The sequence below is a fragment of the Canis aureus genome, chromosome 20 (genome assembly GCF_053574225.1).
Source record: "Canis aureus isolate CA01 chromosome 20, VMU_Caureus_v.1.0, whole genome shotgun sequence".
NCBI classification, from domain to species: Eukaryota; Metazoa; Chordata; class Mammalia; order Carnivora; family Canidae; genus Canis; species Canis aureus.
In genome coordinates this window covers 40132245-40158381 of record NC_135630.1, presented here as the reverse complement: position 1 = coordinate 40158381, position 26137 = coordinate 40132245, and the positions used below count along the sequence as shown (strand labels likewise).

The 26137-nt window shown below is 34.1% G+C and overlaps 1 protein-coding gene and 1 long non-coding RNA gene across 10 annotated transcripts in view; one reads left to right on the top strand and one right to left on the bottom strand.

The window, feature by feature from the left end:
* LOC144291733 (uncharacterized) overlaps positions 1–26137 on the bottom strand; it is a 167109-nt gene that overhangs the window by 59132 nt on the left and 81840 nt on the right. The gene's annotated exons all lie outside the window — the stretch shown is intronic.
* Positions 1–26137, top strand: part of DPP10 (dipeptidyl peptidase like 10) — a 1281550-nt gene that overhangs the window by 1181882 nt on the left and 73531 nt on the right. For all 5 annotated transcript variants that reach the window (XM_077861455.1, XM_077861454.1, XM_077861453.1 and 2 more), the window contains 3 exons: positions 7572–7669; positions 15983–16106; positions 23904–23942. In XM_077861455.1, the coding sequence (XP_077717581.1) occupies positions 7572–7669; positions 15983–16106; positions 23904–23942 (261 nt within the window). The remainder of the gene's footprint in view (positions 1–7571; positions 7670–15982; positions 16107–23903; positions 23943–26137) is intronic.

The following is a 26137-nucleotide window of genomic DNA, read 5'->3' as shown; positions in this document are numbered from 1 at the left end:
AACTTCTTGCAGATGCTTTCTTAGAGCACTTAATATACTATATGTTAATGTGCATTATAAATCTCCCATAAAAATTGACTAAGCATAAAGTATCTCTAGTAAGGGATAGACTAAGCATAAAGAATCTCTATAAAGAATAGACTAACATAAAGAATCACCGATAAAGAAGAGACTAAGCATAAAGAATTTATTAGTATTAGTATTAACATCAGCATTATTTTGGCAGAGCATACTCTGGAACATACTTTATAACATGATGGGGTAGAGCCATAGCCAGGCGTAGCTAAGATAGATAGAATTGTTTTATTGAGTGAGGCAAATATGGAAATCTTGCCCAGTGAGCAACACTATTTTCAAGTAGAGAGCAGGTTGCAAAAGCATCTGGAGTGTAACTATTTTTTTCTCTTGCATGGCGTTTTTGATAACTTGAGGTCTCTTTTTTAAAATGCATTTCTCCTATGTTTATATTACAAAGAAAAAAGGCTCATGAATGAGGCTGCCTGTGTATTAATCACATAAAGAGGTCTTATAGGAAACTTTTTAAACTCCACTTTATACATTTCAGCTCTTAACCAGGTAAGAGATGGCTGCTAACTGATTTAGAAGCTATTTTTAAGCCATTCCTTTAGGGAGCTGTACTCTTCTGTTTCCCAAGCACAATAGGTTTTATACCTTTCAACTTGTACATTACATTAATTGGGCAAGGTATTGGACATATTACCCATCACACAGATTATTCTATACTTGCAGTGAAGGCATGGTTAGGGTAGGCATGACTTTTATTTTCCTGTCTTCCAGCAGACTCAAGTTACTTAAAGTGGGACAAGGAGGAAGGAAGGAAGGGATAGAGGGAAAGAGGGAGGGAGGGAAAGAGGGAAGGAGGGAAGGAGAGAGAAAAACAGCCTTGAATATAGAGAATCAGGGATAAGAAGAATGTTTCCTCTGTGAGATTCTGTACCACCTGTTTTTTTTTGTTTTTGGGGTTTCTCCCCCTGTCATTCTTACCTTCCTTCCATAGATTGTAGTATTAACTGACTGGCCTATAGCTGAGAAGGACACCCGGGTTGAGAGGAATCTGATCCTGTGATTTGAATTATTATGTTTAGGGTCTTCTTTGGATATAAATTAGAAGGCGCATATACTCAGTGCTGGATATAAATTAGGCACATGTACTCGGTGCTGTTCAGGAGAAAATGGCAACCTGACCTAACAACAACAACAAAATGATCATATTCACCAAGAGATTTTTTCTTGTACTTCATGTATATGACTTATGAATTCTCAAGTATAGATTTAGTCCTGTTTTACGAATGAAAGTTTGTTCCTCTGTAACACAACTGTACCTGTCTTTCCCCCAGAGAATGAGTGAGAAAACTTCTCCAATGTATTAATTCTCACATCATTTGATTTAATTACGATAATGAAAGTTCACCTTGACAATTTATTTTTTTTTTATTTTTTTTAAACTTTTTTTTAAAATTTTTATTTATTTACGATAGTCACAGAGAGAGAGAGAGAGAGAGAGAGAGGCAGAGACACAGGCAGAGGGAGAAGCAGGCTCCATGCACCAGGGAGCCCGAGGTGGGATTCGATCCCGGGTCTCCAGGATCGCGCCCTGGGCCAAAGGCAGGCGCCAAACCGCTGTGCCACCCAAGGATCCCGACAATTTATTTTTTAAGCTTTCATTTATTCATTAGAAAAAGGGAGAGAGCAAGCACAAGCGTGGGGGAAGGGGTGGAGGACAGTGGGCAGAGGGAGAAGCAGACTCCCCGCTGAGCAGGGAGCCCAAGGCGGGGCTGGATCCCAGGACCCTGGGATCATGACCTAAGCCAAAAGCAGATGCTTAACCAACTGAGCCACCCAGGCACCCCTCACCTGACAACTTAGATACAAAACAAAGTGGGGTATAATGAAAAGCGTATGTGAATAGGCAAATATTCACATACGACTATTCAGTTTGTCCACTGCACAAAGCAAATAAAATCAGCCCCAGGGAAGGAACAACTTTTTATAATTCATTTCGCAAGAGGAGTGGGGATTTTAGGACTCACACAGAAGAGCCTTACACAATACGTGCATTTTCAAATTGCCTTCTCGGTTAAGGGCTGCTGGCACTTGAACTTGGACACCCCTAGGCCTCATAACTTTAACAGACTAAGAAACAAATAGATAAATAGTAATGTCTGAGAAAATGTAATTCAGAAGATGCTGGGTTGACAAACCTAGACACTTTGTTACTAATAGGTTATTATTTAATTATTTAATATTTCTTAATAGTAAAACTGGGCCTAAATTAATGTTTGCTATTGTACAAGTCATGTTTGCTAATAATAGGCTTCATATTTTCAGAGACAGTTTTCATTTCCTTTTTTTCCCTTATTTGGACCGCCTCACAATTACCTCTGTTTACAAATGGACAAACCAAGCTCTCTTAAAGGCTAAGTCCTTTTATAAAAGTCACAGTTCTTTTGAGAACAGGGAAATAACTCAAATTTATTGATCTGCCCCTCCCTGTAAAACTATGAGAGGTTAACCCGTATCTCTGAAGACATAGCTGGAATCAAAATTAACTTTACGTGAAGTTAACAAATTCATGTGGAACTCTGTTTTCACTATTTATTCCTAATGACTTGGCTATATATGAGGTGGGATATAAACAGGATTCTTAGTCTCACATCTAGATAGATAGATAGATAGATAGATAGATAGATAGATAGATAGATAGATAGAAGATAGATAGATAGATAGATAGATAGATAGATAGATAGATGATAGATAGATAAGGATTTGTAAAACAAGGTAAAAGCCCCAAGTATGTGTTAATGACTACAATTGAGGAGTATTAAATGTAAAATAAAGATAGCTATTCTAGTAGACAAGCCAAGAGAAAGAATCCTAAGTGCTCAGGCGTTTTTTAGTAGGAATCCCGGCCCAGGTACATGAAACAATAGGACTCAAAAAAACAGTCTGGGCTTGATCCTTGTTCTTAGGTAAGTTTCAGTATCATTTTGGATATATTACTTGAACTTTGAAAGTCTTATTATTTTCTACTCTGTTTTTTTTTTTTAAATGTCTGTTAGTTCTTCCACTCACAACTGTATTATTTTGATTTGCTCTTATTTTTGTAATAAACCTACAAAAAGTAGTACTTTATACATTGAAGTAATTCACAGAGTTCACTCTAAATTGTGCCTCAAATTAAACTAGATTAAAATGAGTGTAGCAAATACTCGATGTGGTCAGATTTACTAATGAAATACTTACACTAAACAAATACAATTGTATTTTACTTAATTCAGCATGATTCAGAACTCATAAAATACTCTATCATTAGCAATTCAGCACAAAAGAGATGCACAGTTCTATGTCAGTAACCTCAGGTTAATCTTCTTAATTAAAGCATTATCTCGTTTAATGACAATTTAGTTGCCAGTAAAATAAGGTTAATTATTATTGAGGCTTGTGTTTCAGAATCATAGAGGAAGGATTCTGTAGATATGCAGTCTTTCTGGCAAATGTGACTGTAAAAAGCAAATAGACGAACTCTTCTAATTTGCAAACTATTGAAATGATCCAAATATTAAAAGGTACAAATGAACTTGCAATGTGCACTTAATTTCAAAACTCCATGGAGAGATAAAAATCTAATTGAGATTATAGAATGTTGGATGGCTGAAATTTAGAAACAGCCTGATGTTTGCTTTTTGTCTAAAATTGGCCACATGTATACACAACTTTTAATTTGTTTCCCTGTAAAAGCTAGGATATCAGTGATCCTATCCAGGTAAAAGCATACCAAGCTGCAGACATTAAAAAATAATTGCCTTAGTATGGTAATAACCATATGTATCTTTGACAAAATATGTAATAAAATTATTCATCATTGAAAAGAACTGACAAAAAGATCAAATTTAATTTCTTTTTCTTAATGAGCTAACTGAAGAATTTTAAAAATAGGCAGAATTTTTCACCAACTAGAAAAATCAGTGTCTTAATGAAATTATCTTTTTAATTCAGTACAATATACTATTTTAGACTTAAAAAAAATTAGACTTTTTAAGGACGCCTGGGTGGCTCACGGTTTAGAGCCTGCCTTCGGTCAGGGGGGTGATCCTGGAGTCCCAGCTCGAGTCCCACATCAGGCTCCCTGCAGGGAGACACAGAGGGAGAAAGGCAGAGACACAGGCAGAGGGAGAAACAGGGATCACGGCCTGAGCCAAAGGCAAACGCTCAACCACTGAGCCACCCAGGTGCCCCAATTTTAGACATTTTTATATATAATCATCTTGTTAATCCACATAACAAAATTATAAGATATTTATAGCTACAGAAAGGAAACCTACTTTGGCTCAAAACTTCTGACTTGTAGACATATTCTCAGTGAAGCGTCTCATTTTTTATAATCCAATAAATTAATACTTAAGGATCTTTAACATCTTGCCCCCAGTTATATTCAGTATATTGCAGTCAAAATGTAAACCCAGGTTTCTCTGACTCATAGGTTAAGCTAATCCAGTTCTCATTTTTACCAGCACTATCAGCCTCATCTGAGAAACTGTTAGAAATACAGATTCCCATGTCACATGACATGAGAAATACTGATTAAATCTTGTTAAACAAGCCCTCAGGCCCTCTGTAATTCATTTATTTTTTTTTCTTATTTTTAAAGATTTATTTACTTTAGAGAAGCATGAGTGGAGGGAAATCAGAGGGAGAGGACAAGCAGGTTCCTGAGCACAGAGCCTGTTATGGGGCTCCATGCAGAACCCTGAGATCATGACCTGAGCCAAAATCAAATTGGACGCTTAACCCACTACACCAACCAGGAGCTCTCTGGGTAATTCTGATGCAGGTTAACACCTTTGATAACCACTGAGCTGTAATATATATTAGTGTGTGTGTGTGTATATACATACATATATATATATATATATATATATATATATGTGTGTGTATTACTACATATACTAGTAATAATATATTACTACTAATAATATATTACTGAAAAAATAGACATAGGTCAGTGTCTTATAAAACTTGCACACAAAAAAACAAAAGATAAAAAAATAAAATTTGCACACAATTATGGTTATCTGAGAGTCTTGTTAAAATACAAAATCTTAGGTCCATATACCTAGAGATTCTAATTTTGAATCTGTATTTGGCCCAGGTTTGTGTTTCTAAGATTCCAGGGGATGCTGATGGGTGCTGCCAAAGATCAACACTTTGAATGGCACTACTAAATATTATGTCCCAGCTCTAATTTTTAATATACCTGGTCAAACTAGAGAAATGGCTAGATTGAAAAATATGGATAAAGCCAATATTTTCAGGGAAGATCATGGAAGTTCAATTGAAATGGGAGTGATATGAAAGGGAACTCAGTTTGTATGGTAGGAGGCTAAATTGCCCAAGACAAATGTGCCCAGTTATTTGAGGGTTTTAGAACAATGAAAAGCTTTATAAAATCTGACACCAGAGCCTTCTCTGTGAGACAGGATCATAGCTTATCTTCTAAGAACGCCTTCACTGTATGAACTATTTCCATAATATCTCTTTATAGCTTTGCGTTTTTACAGTAAAGGATTTCCCTAACTCCTTTATTTGGCTCAAAACTTCTGACTTGTGTATGATGTACCACCACAGATGTGCTTGTCATTTTTGTTTAGGACTTTATTTTTTAGAGTGGTTTAAGCTTCACCACAAAATTGAAAGAAAGGTACATATGCCCCCTGCACTCACACATTCAGAGAGCCTCCCACAATATCAGTACCACTCACTACAGCAATACATTTGTTACAGCCGATAAAGCTACACTGACACATCATAATCACTCAAAGTCCACAGTTTACATTATAGTTCACTACTGGTGTGGTACATCCTGTAGGTTTGGACAAATATATGATGACATGTATCCATCATTATGGTATCACACAGTATATTTCATTGCCCTAAAAATCCTCTGGGCTCCACCTATTCATCCCTCTGTCTTCCCTGCCATACTAGTTGTATTTAACAGGCTAACACAGTACTTGAGGACTATAATGGACTATTGATGGAATATATTTTGTTGCTTCTGGTCCTGTTCAACTTTGGGTTTTGTCAATGCCAATTATCTGAACATGGATTTTTCTTTCTCATCTTTAAGTCACTTTTATAATTCTCCTTTGATTCTTGTCAGTCTTCTATTTTGACCCACTTTTAATTTCCTTGACTTTCTTTGTACATCTCACATACTCTTCTCCTGAAATCTCAGCCACACTCCAATGACACATCAGTACTTTGTTTAGGAACACACTGCACCACAAGTAGTCAACTGAATCTATAAATCATTTATTGATGTAAACATTTTCTTACTTATTCAAACTGCTTGAGATATATGGTGAAAAGATCCCTTTTTTGCCCCCTACTAATTCACAGTATATTTAGAAAAACTTTGGGGGCCTTTGCCTGGGAATGAACTGAAGGAAAACCACAGCAGGGAAGGGAATCCTGGGTTTAAATATTGACTTCCTCAGTTATTAGATATCCATCTTCCATGGTTTGCTTAGCTTCCCCATTGTTATCTGGAAAATGGGTATAATTTCATCTTTGAACAGAAGTAAGAATATTTAGTAAGATAATTCATGTAGTGCCTCCACTATAAACTATGAGCCAGAAATATACTAATGTTCTAGGCTAGCTATAACCTATGATCACAATCCTTCTACTCATCTAACTATGCACTTAGTGAGGGCAGACTGCTCTGTGGCCACCACTTTCCGAGGTACACTTTAACACCCCATGTAGTATTCACTAAAGTTTAAAAGGAAACCTAGGGAGAAGGGAAGGAAAAATAAAATAATAATAGAGAGAGAGGCAAACCATAAGAGACTCTTAACTATAGAAAACAAACTGAAGGTTGCTGGAGGGGAAGTGAGTAAGGGGGTATTGGGTAATTAGGTGATGGGCATTCAGGAGGGTACTTGATGTAATGAGCACTGAGTGTCATATGCAACTGATGAATCACTAAATTCTACCCCTAAAACTAAAAAAGAGAGAGAAAGAGAAAGAAAAGAAAGAAAAAGAAAAGAAAAAGGAAAGTAAACCTATGAATTCTTAATGCAATGGAATGGATTAGGTATTGGGGAATTTTAAGCATGTGCCACCCAGATTGGCAAATCTTATTTATTTTTTATATTTCTTATTTTTTTTAATTAGCCAAGATTTTTTCTCATTGCATTTCTTATCCTATAATGTAAGTAGCAGCTTGTTCTACTAGTTGTTCTGTAAAGCCAGCCCTCCTGGTGTCATTCTAGGGAAAGAACACAGTAGCACTGCCGAATGAATAAACTCATCTTGATTTTCCATCACCTTTAATTGTCTGACTAAAATGCTTGAGAAACAGCAATCTACAGAAACAATTGGAGGCAATCAGGTTGTTGAATCTAAAATCATTTCTACTTCAGAGAAATTAAACTTTTTCCCTGTTCTAACACAAAATTGTAAAGGAATCACACCACATTTTCTTTTTTTCCTCAATATATTTTAATGCTCAATATATTTGTATTACAACCTTCATTTTCTCAAAGGCAGGTCAAATGAATCCAACCATCAAATTATATGTTGTAAACCTATATGGACCAACTCATACTTTGGAACTCATGCCTCCCGACAGCTTTAAATCAAGGTATGCAATTTCCATTTTACTTTTACTTGGAAATGGTTATTTTTACTTCAATTATCATTTTGTTGCAATTTAAAGAGATGTGATCAGCTCAACAAATCCACTTGAAAATAAATATGAGGTTGCCCCATTAGTGCAGGAATGAACTCATTCTGTGTTTCTTGTTGTTCCCAGGGAGCATTTAAAGTTTCAAGGTGATTAGCAGCACCACAAAATAACTAAATGTAGTAATGTTGAGAATTAGACTTTTTGTAGGAGATGTGACAGGGAGATGGGGGCAAAGGATAATTTTCTATTGAATGTTCTTCCTGAAAATAGTTACTCCATTTTTTTTAAATGGTCCTCTTTAAATGAGTACAATCTTCCTAGAATTTGTATAATTATTTCTAGCAGAAATTCTCCCCATAGCTTGGGAGTGATTCCCTAGCTTTCTTCCCCAGGCAGGGAAATACAATGAGATATGGTTTCAAAATATCCTACATAAGAAGCTTTCTTATCTAAGAAGTTAGAATGGAGAGAAAAGAGACATATTTTATGTGTCAGAAGCATAATTTCAATATTAGTAAAATCTCCAATAACACAAAATGAATCAAATAATCATGTGGATTTTGAAATTCAGAGTGGTCTTAAACTTCAAGGGTATTCTTTCAAATAGTACAACCCTTTGAAATTTAACAATGGTCCTAGAGATGGAATAGGTAGCTGATTTAGGACAATACTTTCATGCTATTGAATGATATGGGGCTAAGCTCAAACTTTGTTTTGATGCCAGCAACAATCAGTGCTGGGGGACTGATTCAAATATAAATTTCATTAGAAAGTTGTTCCATTAATGTATTTGGGGAAATTCTATCACAGTTGAGGATTTTCACAGACAGTGCTGCCTAGAGTGTGTGGAAATTTTCCCTACTTGTAAAGTTATTAAAAATATATGGACTGTTTACACTGGAAGGGCACCCATAAATACCTAATACAACCTGTTCCTATTTTTGATGGAAAAGATGAATAGGAAAAGATGAGGCCCAGAAAGAAAATTAGTTGGTAACAGAGGGAGAAAATACGGTAAAGCCTGTTTCAAGTTATAGAGCATTTCATGCAGATCATGATAGAAATCCTTACAGGGCCTTTGGAATTGATATTTAGAATGCAGTAGAGTTAACTAAATCAGATAGGAACTCTACTGAACTTTGTCTACCAAACATGAAAGTATTCATCACAAATGAAGCAATTATGGAAGCCATTAGTATTTTATGTGGTCTTATCTTAGCTCTTATCTTTTTCTCTGATTTGTTTAATGCTCAAACTGGAGTGTTTGAGTCACATCTCTTCCACCACTTCGTGACATGAGCTTGGATAACTCACTCTACCTCTCTCTGGATCTGAGTAACCTCACCTTAAAGTAATAATTTTTTATTTTCATCAGTCTTTTGAAATCTTTGAAATGGAAGTCAACTTTACGACAGCCAGCTTTCTGTGTAAGAAAGAGTAGTGATTCTGGACCTTGATTTTATAACCCAAGAGGTTGCAGTGGATTCACCACGTAGATATAGTAATGTCACCAAACACAAAAATTCTTAAAGACAGAATCGGTTGTCATTTATTGGGTTATAAGTTAAGTATATATCTGTAATATTTGAAGTACAGTATCATAAAGTTAGTAATCCATGGCAAAAAGTTATCACATCTCTTTAAATATAAATCGAGAGTATACAGAATAATATACAAGATCCCACTAAGAATGAGGAAGAATCTTGTAGAGAAAAATCTCTTAAATGTAATTCAAGGATGTTGGTTTAGTGATGAACTTGGTCTACAATTTGGGTAGAGTCACGTAATACCTTATATATACAATGCACCAAACAACTTTGCCTTTTCTGCCTCAGGGTCTCATGTAAGTACCACCTGTAGCATGTGAAATGTACCAAAATGTATGATTTTTTATTGAAAAACTCAAGATCAAAGTTTACTTCAAAACTGATATTTTTAAATATTCCCTTGGTTCAGTTATATAGAAATCATTCCTTACTCATTTGTTTCTGGTAGAAAGTTTCAGTCCAAGTCACAGAGGGATAAGAAATGAATTTTAGATCATCTGCATTTAGTCACTCTGTCCATAAGTATTACTTGGATGAGCTCAGAAACATGCAAACATGAATAAAATAGATACATCCATGGTGTGAATCAAAGAAAGTTTCATTCATCTAGCTGCACATAAGATGGAAACCCAACTTTTAATTTTTTTCCTTGATTTTGTTTTAGGATTAACATCTCTAATATTTTATACTTAATGCTTTAGGCATATAGAAATTAACTAGAAAACTATTGTGCCTTCCTAGTTAGAGATTTTAAGAGCTTAAAAATTTAAAAAGATTATACACTCAAGAAGGGTAAATGAAATGCAGTTAATTAAGGGGCTATTAACAAAAATGTGAGTAGAATGAAGGAAACTCACAGAGGATGGGAAAGAAACTTTGAGTCTACAATAGGGGAAAGCTATCACTGTCCTCAGGACTGAAGGAATGCGGTGCAGGCTCAATTATGAATCCTGAAGAGGCCTGTACCTGAAGAACAGGATGGACCAGGAGGACCTGTCCACAGATTGAGCAATTCAGTCATTGCCGAACCACACCCTAGTTAGGAAGTGAGTCCTGGGAATTAATACCCCAAACTCTCTCTCCTCTTAAACTTGGAGTTCCAACAGAAGCATTCTACTGGCAAAGCAGCCTCACGGTGGCGGCCAGCCTCTGGAAACTACAAGGAGAGAGTTGGAGAATGGACCTGGCAAATGGAGAATATTCCATACAAATAATTTAAGAATAATATTGGCAGAAGTATATCATACTTTATGCAAGTGTTGGAGATATCCACACCAGCACACAGTGATTTTTCTGAAGACATGTGAGAAGTGTTTTCTCTCCCTGACAGTCTGTCTTTTCCTGTGTGTAGTGTCTTTCTGTCTCTCTGTTTCTATACAGACACACACACACAAACACACTCATACACAAACACATACACACATCTATGATTCATCTAACTAGCGCATGTGCTTCTCCTGCAAACCTGCCTCATTTTCTCATGTGCACTGCGAGTCATTTAAATAATGGTGTTTTAACTAGTTGCATTAGTATATGGTGGACCTGGAGTTTACCCATGGTGACTAACACCCATTTCCCTTTCTAACTTATTTTCCTTTTTCTTCTCCTAATTTACTTTACCATGTTATTCTTAAATCTTTCTAAAGTAACTCAAATTCTTTTTTTATTTTAAAAAATTAAATCTATTAAATATGTAAGTTAAATTTTTGATACCAATATCAGTAGCAGTATTCTCCTATTTATTAGTGACAATACTCCTACAAATTCCAAGAAAGAGAAACCATATTTTATTTTTTTTAATGCATAAGTATAAACATGCATTAATTACTTATTAGCAACATAATTTCCCATGCCTTATTAAGACAAATGTCCTCTCCTTTTTTTGGAGTTTGTGTTGTGTTTATAGCTACTCATACATTTGAGATTCTATTTTATACCATTAGATTCTACCTAATGAATAATTCATTCTGGAATAATTTACTTTTACTCATCTTTTGTATGTTATTTAAGCATATACCATATTTTATATTATCTTCAGATATACATAATGGCAATTAATAATAATATTCTAATACTCTTTGCAGTTATAACCTATCTTTTTTTCCTTTTTGATCCTTCCTTTTTTCTACTAAACTTGAACTTCATATGTGACCATCTCTAAGCCTTTTTTCTCATAAAAGCACCATTGTGACAATAACTGTTATTAAATGTATATGTGCACACCTAAGTAGGTAGGAAGATTTAGAAAATACATAGAAAGATGGTCTCTTGGGACTTAAAGTATATTAGAAACTGTGTTCTTTGACTCCCACTCCAAAGATCAAGAATTTTTTAGAATTTAAAGATGTTAAGTCATCTGGTCTGCTGATTATTTGGTTGATTTGATTTTAACAACTCAGGTGTGTAAGTTATTATATGTCTTGGAGAAATATGTCTGCAAGATAAAATCAGCATTCAGTAGACATTCCCTAACACCAGATACTTAAACTCTAGTCAAAGATTGTGAAATAAATTTCAATTCATTTATATTGGTTTAAAAAGAATTTAGAAGAATACCGTAACTTGGAGAAAAGTATAATTTCTTTTCTTTTTTCCTTCTCCTATACTCCATTTTTTTAAAAAAAAAAAGTATATTTGTGATTCATCTTTAGCTGAAGATCCTTTATCAAGCAAATTCAGATCATGAATGCAACTTTTCTTCAATAGTGATTCAGCTCATACTCTTTATTTATTGTCTGTGTTGATTCTTCAGAATGTAGCACAATAGGAACTTAGATAATGCGCTTTCCTGAACATTTTAGACCCATTTGGGAGTTAGATGATTCATCTATCTCATCTTAAGAGGAAGGAACATTTTGTAAATTTTTACACTGTGTGTTTAAGGTATTACAATCATTCTGTATCATTATTGGACCATATAATTAAGATTTTAAAAATATATATTTAAGTTCTGGTGGAAAGATTTTTTTCCCACCCAGAGCCACCAGGCGCCCCCTAGGTGGAAAGATTTTTTTATAGTAATGAAATGTAGATTTTTCTACAGGCTAGGCAGTTGTCACATTGTTCTGAGGAAGTGATTATCCTTTATATTCAGATATCTCCAGACTGAAGAGGAAAGGTAGTATTTTGTCTTTGGCTTTTCCTTACTCTGTGCCTTTGACATTATTTTATTTACTTGAAATCTTTCTTTAGTAGTCCACTCTTTGTGACTCATTATTCTTAGCATGTATCACCGATGAGACATTGTCATATTACCTGTCACCTGGGCTTGATAGCACCGTATTATCACTGAAGTATGCCTAGTTTATATCTTCCTCTTTGCCAAAGGATATTCCTGTCTTACAAAAAAATCAAATTAAGAAAATGTTCTATGTTCATGGAAATGTCCTAAATGACCCTTCTTACAAGTAATTCATTGTTATGAACAGAGATCTTTGAACTAGGTATGAGTTGGTCATTCATGCCATTACAAGATAGTTATCAGTTGAGATCCTGGATTATCTGGAAGAGAGTGAGCTTGGTGCAACTATATGTATACAAAGAGCAGTGATTGGACAGAAAGCCAGTGAAAATACAGGTGTGACTTCTAACATAGTACCTGTCTGCTGATGATGCTGGGGCCTCCATTCCACATACCCTTGTGAATAATTAGATCTTCTGTGCCAGACCACCTAGCTGATAGAAAGTCTTTCTTGACTTGAGTTTAATACCTCTAACCTGCTTGTCTGTCTCTGTGGCTCAAGAAGATGAGTTCCTTGAAGATTTTCTGGGTAATCCAGAGCCATGGAGACTAGGAACAAGCAGGAACTAGACCAGTTATAATATAAGGAGGGGACACTTCTCCTAGTACTGGTCATGGTATACCAGATCTAATGTGTTCATGAAATGGAGCTCCAGGAGGACAGCCACATCAGCAAAAGACAGGCCAAGGAGTGTGATTTCCAGGTAAGGGCCCTTACCTACTCCCTCATTCGGAGGAAGCTGCTTACTTATGAGCAAACTGAGTAGAGGTATACCTAGAATCCTGGGATAAGGAAAGAAAGAATACTGACTGTATCTTACCTCTTAAGTGCCAGGCTCTATTTTAACTTTCATTTTAGATAATCTCAATACATTATCATGGAAATTTTAGTGGCTTGAAATTACCCCTGAAAAATCTTATAAATTCAATTTTGGAGAGAACTCCCATCTTTCAGATTATAAATAAGGTATATACTAAGTTCACATCACACTAAATTCTGATTATAGGCATTAGATATGTTATAACCACAATGTTTAATCAAAGAGAAAGATAAGTGGTATAACTATGAATTTATTGTTTTAACTTAATTTTACCCCTAAATTAGCATTCCCTTTAAAAAAATCACTTAATCACCAGATTTACACTGGTTGAATTTTGTTTTTCTAATATGAAATCCTTTTTTAAAAGTTAAGATTTTCCATCATGGATAATAAATATGTGTCAATGTCTATAAAGACATTATAAGGAGGATGCTCTTGCAACATTATATTTGAGGGCTACTTTGAAAGGGGAAATACTCAAGATGAATATTTAAATTAGTTTTATGGTTGCAGTTGTTATTAGAAATTATTCATGTTGGTTGTCATCTCATTTGACACGATATGGAATATTACTCGCTTTAACTAATTAAGATAAATTCCTAATTGGGTTTGAAAATTTATGTATACCAGTTCTACCTAGATTTTCCTGTGAATATAACCTCCTTGATTTTGCAGTCTTTGGTCAGTTGTTTTCAATAACCAAATTATTTTTTACTTCAATTCTAAACAACATTTACACTAGTTAATCAGAAATATATATTGTCAGAGTTTAGCATTTCCTTTCCTGATTATAGTATCCATTAATATTTTCTTCCATGCTAAATTCTGTAGATAAATCCATTAAGATTAACACCTATCTTTCCTTTTATAATAGTCACATTGCTGAACATCATAATGCATGCAAAATAAATCAATTTAAACAAAAACAGTAAAAATGAACAGGATACCATTCTTTGAAGAATCACAAAGCCCATGCATTTGACCAAATTAATCCTAAACCAGTTGCATATTTGTTTCAAAGTTGCCTTTGTTAACTATTTAGGGAACTTCATGTTATGATTTCACTGAAATTCTTGGCATTTTCAAGTGAGACTTAGCTGGTTTTGAAAGCTGCCAGATGTCTTGAAGAGGTTGTTGAAGAAATTACACAGGCTTCACTGTATGCTAAGTTTTGCTTGCCTTCTCCTGACATCTTTGCTTTGATGGGTTAACCAGTTTTCTGGTGGAAGCAGTAGAAATGTTAGAAGTGTAAGATTCATGTAGCTAAATGTCTAACCCACATGTGTCTAAGGATAGGTGATTTGTATCACAAAGCTTTTCTCCCATACATGATTTTTTCTAAGCCCCACAAAAACTGGGTGAATTTTTTAAAAGATTTTATTTATTTATTTATTTATTTATTTATTTATTTATTTATTTATTTATTTGGAGTGGGGAGAGGCAGGGGAAGAGAATCTAAGCAGACTCCCCACTGAGCATAGAGCCTGATAGAGGGCTGAATCTCCCATCTCAAGAGATCATGACCTGAGTGGAAACCAATAGTCAAATGCTTAACTGACTGAGCCACCCAGGTGCCCCTGGGTGGATTAATTTTAAGACAGTGCTCACAGATGGCACTTTAAATCATCTCATCTACTCTGAAACTGGGCAAATTTGTTGGAAGTTTTTTTTTTTTTTTCTTTTTATCATAAATTGAATTCAATGTTGACCATTGTGTTTTGTCTGTGTGGGTTGAGGGTTTTTGAGATAGTATGTAAATTTCCAATCACAGAATCTATAATGAAAGAAATATAACTAACTATAGGAAAAAATACAAGCTTTCCCAATCTACAAATAGTCTAAAATCATAGGCTTACTAATTAATATCCTCACTATATTGAAAATTCTATAGTCTCTCATCTCCTCACTTTAATACCTCATTTGTTTTAAACTATTTCAAATAAATATTTTAAAAATTAATATATGTGTATATATGTGTTATATATGTGTGTGCATATATACATATGCATGTGTCTGTGTGTGTGTATATGTACGTGTAATGAATAGGATTGGGACTGGCCCTTGGCTCACACCTGAGAAAGACCACACACACAAAATAAATAAATGAAAACTAATGACTTTGTCATGCAAGTCCCATCAGTAAAGTGAAATAACATGAAAATCGTGCATAAGAAATATTAAATAAAGAATAAGTTTTGCCTTTTAATTGATTAGTGATTTTATTTTTTACAAAAATAGAATGTAGTTTAAAAATTTATGCTTATTGCACATATTAGTGCTAATCAATAGAAAGTTTTAAAAAATTATTCATAAATGTCTATCATCTTGATTATTTTTATTTTTCTCAAGATCTCCTTTCAAAAAAATAATAAAAATAAAGATCTCCTTTCTAGGATATCATTCATTTTCATATTTATTCTCAAATTTTCTGTAGATTTGTATGTGTATGTATATATACACGTGTTTACATACACACATATTTGTATTTATATATGTGAGTATTTGGAATAGCAGATACGCATGTATAAATAGAAATTAATATGATTTTGCATCCTCAAAGTGTTTCACTTATCCTTGTATATAAAATAGCAATTGTTTATTATTGGTACTCTATAGGTTCTCTGCTGTAAATGTAAATATTTTTTTGTTTCCAAACTAGAGAATATTATATCACTATGGTTAAATGGGTAAGCAATACCAAGACAGTGGTCAGATGGTTAAACCGGCCTCAGAACATCTCCATCCTCACTGTCTGTGAGACTACCACTGGTGCTTGCAGTAGAGTAAGTATAGTTTACTTTTCTTTATGCTTAAAATGAAGTAGTTTATGCTATTCTCTGAGGGATATCAGGCAATCCATTGTACAAAGACCAATATTTAATTTCCAGAGGTAGTTGGGAGTCATTCTATTAGAAGAATATACTATAATCCATAAATTATCCAAACTTTGAAGTGAGAAATATGGATGATAAGCAAAAGAGAACTATAAAAAATGAATTCTTGTATAGTATAAAAGAGAGTCTAAGCCCCATTACTTTAATCCTGAAATATGTCTTTGGCCTTGGTTAACTTGTGAATGTGGAATGTTTTTCCTATCTTTTTGAAACATATTCCAAAACTTCAATTTTTTTGGTAGTTCAGATTAGTCTTCTAAAATAATGGACAGTGTCTCCGTTTTTAACTTAAATAAGAAGAGTAAAAAAGAAAAACTGGTCCTTGAACCACTGTGTTTTGAAAGTAGGTTGTATTTCTATTTCTACAATCCGTTTTTATAAACTCTGCAATAAATACTATATGTGTAATTGTTTTTTAAAGTTCTTAACAGAAGGTATACTGTAATCAGTTTAAATTGTTGCACTGTATGCCTGTATTGGTACTTAGTAAACTATTCTCAACTATTTAGCAACAGAATTTTCAAACTTCTGTTTCTGGACAGGATAGAGTAAATGTTGCCAGCCTAGCATCACTGCTGTAGTCAACTATAAAACTATACAAAATGTATTAAAAAACTACTCTCAGATATTGGACAATAGCAGGATCAGGGCATAAATAGTAAAATAATGTAAATATGTAAGATAAGCCTAACTTCCTGTAGGGAACATGCTGATATGTAGAGTGCAAGCTAATGGAGTCCTAGAAAAGCACAGTGGTATCACTGATCCAAGGAGGCAGAGGGAATCAGTTTGAGGCTATTGTGATGGGTGAAATTTGCAGGACAAGTACCACAAGATCTGGAGCTATAGAGAGAAGAGCTCTGGCAATCTATGTAAAGGACCTCTTAAGGCTTTAGCTCAGTGAGTAAGCCTGCAAGTACAGGATATGCTTCACAGGGAGAGAAGCAAATATAGAACCTGCAGGTTGCACAATGCTTGGAGACTTTGGAGTACCAAACAACAAAAATAGAGAGCTCTCACTGAAAAACCCTTTGCATTTTTCAACTCACAGCCCAGAAAGAAAAATGCATTAGAAATAAGGCTGTTCTATACTCTTTACAATAAACTTTTATATTAAATTTCAAAAGGATCAAGTACATGCCTATAAATTAGCTGTCTTCCTAGAACAAAGTTTACTCTTTTAAATGGAGAATTAAAATTTAAAATATCAATTACACAATCAAAACATACTATATGTAGAAAAACAGAAAATATAACCTGCCCCCCCAAATGGTTATAAAAGCAGACTTACACAGAATAGAGATATTAGAAATAACCAATATAGAATTTTCTAAAGGTGATTGAAAGATATTTGGCAAATTAAAGGGTGGCCCTAATTAATAAATAGATGAGAGATTTGAGTAGAGAAATAAACTTTAAAATACAGAACAATGGAATTTCAGGAACTAAAATGAACAGTATCTGATATGAAAATGTCTGGACAATGTCCAGACAATAATGTCCAAACACAAATTAGACATTGTTGTAGTCAGGGAAATAAAAAAAATTCAAACTGAAGTCCTGAGGGGGAGGAAAAACCTGAAAAAAAAAAAAAAAAAGGAACAAAGCCTCAGTTACATATGGAATAATTTGAGCTGATATATATGTAGGATGTAATACACACAGAAGGCAAGGTTTGAAATATTGGAGCAGGAAAGAAAAATTAAGAAACAATGACTTAATATATCCCAAATTTGAAGAAAAACCATTAACCTATATATCTAAGAAGTTAGCAAATCCCAAACAGGATAAAAACAATGAAAATAAGCAGACACATAATATTCAAAGTATTGAAAACCAAAGACTAAGAGAAAAACTTTAAAACAGCCTGAGAGGAAACATGTTACATATGGGGGAATAGAATGATGAAAATAATTGCCTCTATCTTATTGGAAATGATATAAGCCAGGGAGCAATAGGATACATTTTTTAAAGACTCAAAGAAAAACAATGTAAACCAGAAGTCTATATCCTATGAAAGTATCTTTCAAAAATGAAGACTGACATTTTCAGATAAATAAGAGCTAATTCAGCACAAGTATATCTGCATAAATACCATGAAATGAAGTTATTCAGTCTGAAAGAAATAGCATCAGATGAAGACTCAAATCTAAATAAAGAAAAGAAAGGTACCCAAAATGGTAAATATGTGAGTAAAATAAAATAAAAATATCTTTTAGTTTTTGTTTTTTTCTAGAGGTAATGGATAACCTAAGTAAGTTAAAAGTCAACCATGCACAGTAAAAGAAACAGTCAACAATAAAAAAAAAAGAAAAAGAAAAGAAAAAAGAAAGAGAGAAAGAAACAGTTAATGAATTGAAAAGCTACCCTGTGGAATGGAAGAACATTTTGCAAATCATGCATCTGATAAGGGGTTCATATATAAAATATATAAATAACTCATACAACTCAGTAGCAAAATAAAACAAAAACAAACAAAACAAACCAAAACCCCAATGATCTAATTTAAATATGGGCAAAGGATCTGAATAGACATTTTTCCAAAGAAGATAATAAAATAGCCAACAGGTATATGAAAAGGTGCTCAGCATCACTAATCATTAGGGAAATGCAAATCAAAACTGCAGTTGTTTATTGCCTCATGCCTGTTAGCATGGCTAGTGTCAAAAAGACCAGAGATAAATGCTGGTGAGGAACTAGAGCAAAGGGAACCCTGTGCACTGTGTTAAGAATGTTATGTCAGTATAGTCACTGTAGAAAAAAGTAGGACAGATCCTCAGGAAATTGAAAATAAAATATAATACAGCAATTCAGATTCTGGATATGTATCTAAAGGAAGTGAAATCACTATCCCAGGATATATCTGCAAGCCCATGTTCATTGCAGCATTACTTACAATAGCCAAGATGGGCGTAGAAAGCAAGTGTCCATCCACGGGTGGATGGAAAAAGAAAATGTCACAAATATATGCACACACGCAGGTACACACACAAATGCTATTCAGCCATAATAAAGAAAGAAATCCTGCTATTTGTAACAACAGAGGAGGGACCTTGAGGGCATTTATTCTGAGTGAACTAGGTTAGAGAACAAATACTGTATGATCTCACTTATATGTGGAATTAGAAAAAGAAAGATTAGACTTTGTTTGCCAGAGGTGACATGATGGTAAAGGTAAGGAAGATGTGTGAAGGTGATTAAAAGGTACAAAGTTCTAGTTGTAAGATAAGTAAGTTCTGGGAATGTAATATACACCATGAGGACTATGGTTAACAATACTTCATTTATGTTTGAAAGTTGCTAAGAGAATAAACCTTAAAAGTTCTCATCATAAGGGAAAAAAAATGTAGTTATATGCGATAGTGGATGTTAACTAATGATATACATTCTCACTGTGCTATGCAAACTTTATTAGAGACTCTAACCAGAATAACTTGGCAAGGAATAAATATCATAATGATTCGCGAGGAATAAATAAAATTCTCTTCATTATTGCATAAATAAAAAGTAGGAAATCTACAAAAAACACAAATCCAAGAGTGGGTCACAATTCACAAGTCAGTGTACCAACCTAAATTGTTTAATTTCCTGATTTCGATCATTTTACTGTAAAAAAAAAACAAACATGTACACAGGATACTGTCATTTTCTTAAGAAATGCTTATTGAATTATTTCAAGGTAAATGGATATAATACCTAAAAATTTCTATCAGATTATTTAGAAATAAGGTATATTTCTAACTTCTAATTAATTTTGAAAAAAATACTTTTGCCTTCCTTTCAAATGGTTTAGAAACAGTAGAGGGATATAATAATAAACAAATGGAGCAAAATATAAATAAATGAGTAATATGTCTAGAGGATATGCAGATGTTTCTTGAACCAGTCTTTAACTTCTCTGTAAGTTCGAACTTTTTTCAAAATAAAGAGTTGAGAAGCAACAAAATGTGTTTCTATATATTCATAATATGACAATGGAAAATAAAAATGCCACTAAAAATTTTAAGACATTAAATACGTAAGGATAAATTTAACAAATAGCGTGCAAAATCCCCATATTGAAAACTACAACATTTTTGAAAGACATTAAGGAAGACTAAATAAATAGAAGCTCTATGCTGGAATTGAAAAGCTGGATATTACAGATGGCATTCTACTCAAAGTGAACTGTAGTATCAATACAATACAAATTCCTAGAAGATTAATCGATTGATTGATTGATTCATCCGGTAGAAAAGACAAGCTGGTTCTAAATGTATATGGAAATGCTAAAGATCTGATGAGCTATACAGTCTTGTAGAAAAGCAAAAAATGTTGGAAGTTGCATTACTGGATTTCAAGAATAACTAGAAAGCAACAGAAACTGAAAGATTGTAATGGAGGCAGAAGAACACACAAATAGATCAACCAAACTAATAGAGTTTCTAGAAATAGATCCATACTTATCAAGTGATTTTTAACAGAGGTGTGAAGACAATCCAAATGGGGGAAAATGATGCTGGACCAATCAAGAACCAAATGAAAAGTACAATGGTATCTGGCACCTATCACATACCATATTCTAAAATTAATTTGAGATAAATTGCAGTCCTAAATCTAAGAGATGATACTGTCAATCTTCTAGACAAAAATATGGGATATAACTTTGTTATACTGAATAGGCAAAAGGTCATTAATCATAAAAGAAAAAAATAGTACATTAGACATCATCAAAATTAGAAACTTCTCATCAAAAGCACCATTAAGAAGTAGCTAACTGCAGAGTAGGGGGAAATATTTTGCAAAATGTGTATCTGACAAAGAAATGTATACATTTCAATAATGAAAAGACAAAGCAATAAAAAGATCAAAAACTGTAAACAGAAATGCATAGGGAAGTAATAAATTCATGAAAAAGTATTCAACATTATTAGACATTAGGAAAATATAGATTAACTCATGATTAGATAATACTACATTACCATTACAATGACTAAAATTAAAACAAAAAGGTGACAACATTAATTATTGATGAGGATGTAGAAAATTGCAGTTCTTACTCTTCATGAGTAGAAGTGTAAAATGATACAGCTACTTTAAAAATGTTTTTGCAGTAAAGTTAAACATACACATAAAAACATTATAGCTTACGTATGTATATATAATATATGTTATATATGTATGTAGATATATAGATAGATGTATAAATATAGATATATATATATATATATATATAGTCCATACTTCAGTAACTCCATTCCTAGATATTTGGACAAGAGAAAAAAAAAACTGTCCAACGAGGCTTTGTTAAAAAAAATTTTTTTTAGAGAAGCTTTATTTACAGTAGCTAAAAACTGGAAACTAATTATCTATTAACAAGGAATTAATAAACAGAATGAGCCATATCTATACAACAGAATTCTGCTCAGCAATTGAAAAAGAAACAATACTGATAAATGCCCAGCAATATAAGTGCATCTCAAAAACAGTGTGAAAGAAGTCCCACTCAAAAAAGTACATAATACATAATTTCAATTATCTGAACTTCTAAAATAGGCAAGACTAATCTATGGGGAAAGAGTTCAGAAGAGTGACTGCCTTTTTGGAACCTCTGGGAAGGGGCATGAGAGAAGATGTGAAAGTGTGAAGATCTTATATCTTGATGGCCTGTGAATATATCTGTTAAAACTCATCACAAACACTTTAGAGCTATCCATATCACTATATACAAGTTATTCTCCAATATTAAAGCATAATTTGTAAGGGGGAAGAAATTTGTTTTGATTGGAGTGATAAGCATAGATAGGGAGATAAAGTTGATGAGTTAGTCATTTACTTACTGGATTTGACTAATGCTCTTTACATTTAGCTTGTATTAATAGGAAACTTATTTCAACCATCATCTGATAGGCTGATAGGATTTCACCATTTATTTGTGAAAGTATTCTGCACCATTTTTTATTCAGCTAAGTACTACATCATTTAGAAATTGGCATGTGGGGGATCCCTGGGTGGCGCAGCGGTTTGGCGCCTGCCTTTGGCCCAGGGCACGATCCTGGAGACCCGGGATCGAATCCCACATCAGGCTCCCGGTGCATGGAGCCTGCTTCTCCCTCTGCCTGTGTCTCTGCCTCTCTCTCTCTCTGTGACTATCATAAATAAATAAAAATTAAAAAAAAAAAAAAAAAGAAATTGGCATGTGTATATTCTAGTCAGAGAAAACCTGTCATCTTTTCTATATGATGATAATCTGTATATGTATTGGCAAGAATGTATCAAAATGCTTCAGAAGAAAATAGATATAGGAACCCAATCATATTATTGATTTGGTACCTTATTGATATTGTTATATTTCTTTTCTTTTAAATTTTAAAAATTTATTCATGAGAGATACAGAGAGAGAGAGAGAGGCAGAGACATAGGCAGAGGGAGAAGCAGGCTCTCTATGAGGAGCCTGATGTGGGACTCGATCCCAGGACTCTGGGATCACGACCTGAGCCGGAGGCAGATGCTCAACCACTGAGCTATCCAGGCATCCCTACATATTATATTTCTAATATATTTCTAATCCATTATGAACTTAAAAATTATTTTGCTGTCTACTATATTGAGATAGTAAGATAAATGCATGTGAAAACTTTGGACTTCAATGGATTCTAACAAAGAGTAATACTAATGAAAAGTGACATTGATATATTTTTGTGTGTCTATGTTTTATAGATACCAATAACCAAGGATGGTTATTGCAGAGATGCAAATAGAAAATCAAGGAATATTTTAGTTAGATGTTTCCTTGATATCTATATGTAGAAAATCTAGTGAAAAAAACATAAGAAAAAAAAAACATAAAAAAAAAACATAAAAACAGGCCCTGAAAAGAGAAAGTGTTCGATTATAATGTAATAATACAGCTTTGAAAGATAATAGTGGTAAAAAAAAAAAACTATAAATAAACTTTTATAACAATTTTAAATTATACCTCTGCATATATGTAAGATTGGTAACATACTGTGTTTAGTTTTCTTCATTTAAATATTTTTATTATAGATTAATTTTTTCTAGAATATTAGACTTTCATAAGTTCCTATATGTAAACATTACTAGTAAAACTTACTGTATCTACACATATTTAATTTAAGATTAAATTAATCTCATTTTGCTTTGTGAAATATGATCTTGGTTCTAATCATTTGCAAGATTACCTTAATGGTACATAAAATTTTGTCATTTCAAATGTTTATTTTTCCTTAAGAAAAGAAAATGACTATGATGGAGAGTGGATTAAATGTTGAAAGAACATCTACCTTTTCATTTTATTCCTGGATGTTTGCCCAGTTCTTTTGAAGGACTTAATAATTTTGTTTCCCAATGATGCCTAGAGGTGAAAAGAGACAGTGCCTAGTGGTTCAAAACAGTTTGAATGAGGTAATCAAACAGCACTGGAAAATGATCTTCTATCCCTGGTGACATACTACTGGGAATTCTAAAGGAGCTCACCAAAGGAAGGATTTATAATTAAATTATCATTTAATCCCAATTCTGTACTTATTCATTCAGTTGAAAACAGTAGTGATAATACGATCTCTCATGGTATTTCACTAGTTGAAGAGAGGGAAAAAAAATGCCTAATGGAAACATGTAAAAAAAAATTGATGCCTACTCATTTTAGTGTTCAGAAGCTTCATGGAGTTCATTATTTCTTTTCAGAAATACGAGATGACATCAGATACTTGGCTCTCCAAACAGGTATGGTATAGGAGGTTGCTTTATGTCACATTTTGACTATTGTGCTCATTCTATTTACTCATTTTCTGTATAATAACTTTATCTCAAAAGTTTCAGTAATATTACTTTCAGTCTTTGCTATGTTTGAGTCTTTCCATTAAAATATTTTTGGCTTGGCCTTTCTTTAAGATTATTAGAGAGAGAGAGAGATTGAGGGAGGGAAGAGAGCACAAGTGGGGTGCAGAGGGAGGAAGGGTGAAGCAGACTCCCTACTGCACAAGGAGCCTGACATGGGGCTCAATCCCAGGACCCTGAGATCATGACCTGAGCTGAAAGCAGACATTCATTTGACTGAGCCACCCAGGCACTCCAGACTTGACCATTCTATGACATCATTTATTAAAAAGTTACTTCTATTTTCTATAGAGCATAAGTTGCAGAATAATTAGTAGGATCCAATTTAAGGATCACTCACATAAGTCAACTTTTGTATAAATTAAAAGAGGAAAAAGTTGTGACCCATTAAAGCTGGAAACCATCAGCATTGATCAAATTCCCCAGAAAACTGACCAAACCTCCACATGAATTGATTATGTGGAGGTTATTTAGATGAATGCTTCTTTCCCTACATGTATCCTACCTCCTGATGCTAATTTATGACATAGAACACTTTAGAATAACTACCAAATGTCTCCACAACATGGTCTCATTCTGAACGTTTCAGAAGGAAACACAAGTAAATTATCTGAATATGGCTGAATTCATTTTACTACTAACTCCATCACTTTTCTACAAAGGGAATAGTGTTTGGTTCGCTTTTGATTTGTTTTGTTCTCTATAGAGATCTTTCACATTCTCTCCTGAAGTGTCATACACATCTCTGGTTTCAATCACCACCATGTAGTGAGACCTCTAAATGTATAGCCCTGCTCACGTCTCTGAGTTCGAAAACATCCAAATTCATGCTTGGCATCTTCTCCTAAATCTGTACAAGTAACTGCACACTCCACAGGTCCAAACTGAACATATTCCTCTTCTAGTCTTATGTATTGTTCTTATCCTAGGAGTCAAGGACATAATTACCCATCCAGCTATTAAAACCATAAACCTAGTAGTCATTTTTTTTTAATTTTTTTTTATTTATTTATGATAGTCACACAGAGAAAGAGAGGCAGAGACACAGGCAGAGGGAGAAGCAGGCTCCATGCACGGGGAGCCCGACGTGGGATTCGATCCCGGGTCTCCAGGATCGTGCCCAGGGCCAAAGGCAGGCGCTAAACCGCTGCGCCACCCAGGGATCCCCCTAGTAGTCATTCTTAAGGTTTTCTTATCCTTTTCTGCATATTATTTTTCGTAGACTATTATTCTGTATATTATTCATCACCAGGTTTTTCAATTTTACATTCCAAGATCTCTAGTCAGTTTACTTTACTCAGCTTCACAAACAGCATCCACTATTTGTGTAGAAACTGCAGGTCCAGGCAGCCCAGATGGCTCAGCAGTTCAGCGCCATTGTCAGCCTGAGGCGTGATCTTGGAGACCTGGGATTGAGTCCCACGTCGGGCTCCCTGCATGGAGCCTGCTTCTCCCTCCTGCCTGCGCCTCTGCCTTTCTCTCTCTCTACTCTCTGTGTCTCTCATGAATAAATAAAATTAAAAAAAAAAAAAAAAGAAAAGAAAGAAAAGAAACTGCAGGTCCTCTTTGCCTGCTGAAAGCTCAACTCCTCAGGTGCATGCCAATCTCTTCTCCATGCTGCAGGCTGGCTGACAGACCATGGCAAAGTATATACTTGGTTGCCCCTAGCCATGCCTATTCTACAGTTGAAACAATTGTTGTCAGTTCCTTCTCCATTCTAGGACCATTCTAGGCACATTAGCTCTAATATTCACAGGTTCTTTGCATATGTGCTGCTGAAGCGAGCACTTCACAGGTTCTTTGTAATGAGCTTTTCTTCTAAATGGAATTCTATCAACTATTTTGTGAAGGCTGCTCCTTTTTCAAACCTCAGCTTAAATCACCCATCTAAAATACTACCTCCTCCAACCACTATAACCACATCACATCCGTTTATAAAAGCTTTCTTTTTAAAGTCAAATGTAATCTTTTTTGTAATCCTTACACAATCATTTCTATGTTGTTTCCCTACATTCACAAGGGCAGGAGGGGTCTCACTTTTTTTCCCCATTGTCGACTAAATGCCTCATATAGAGTCTGTT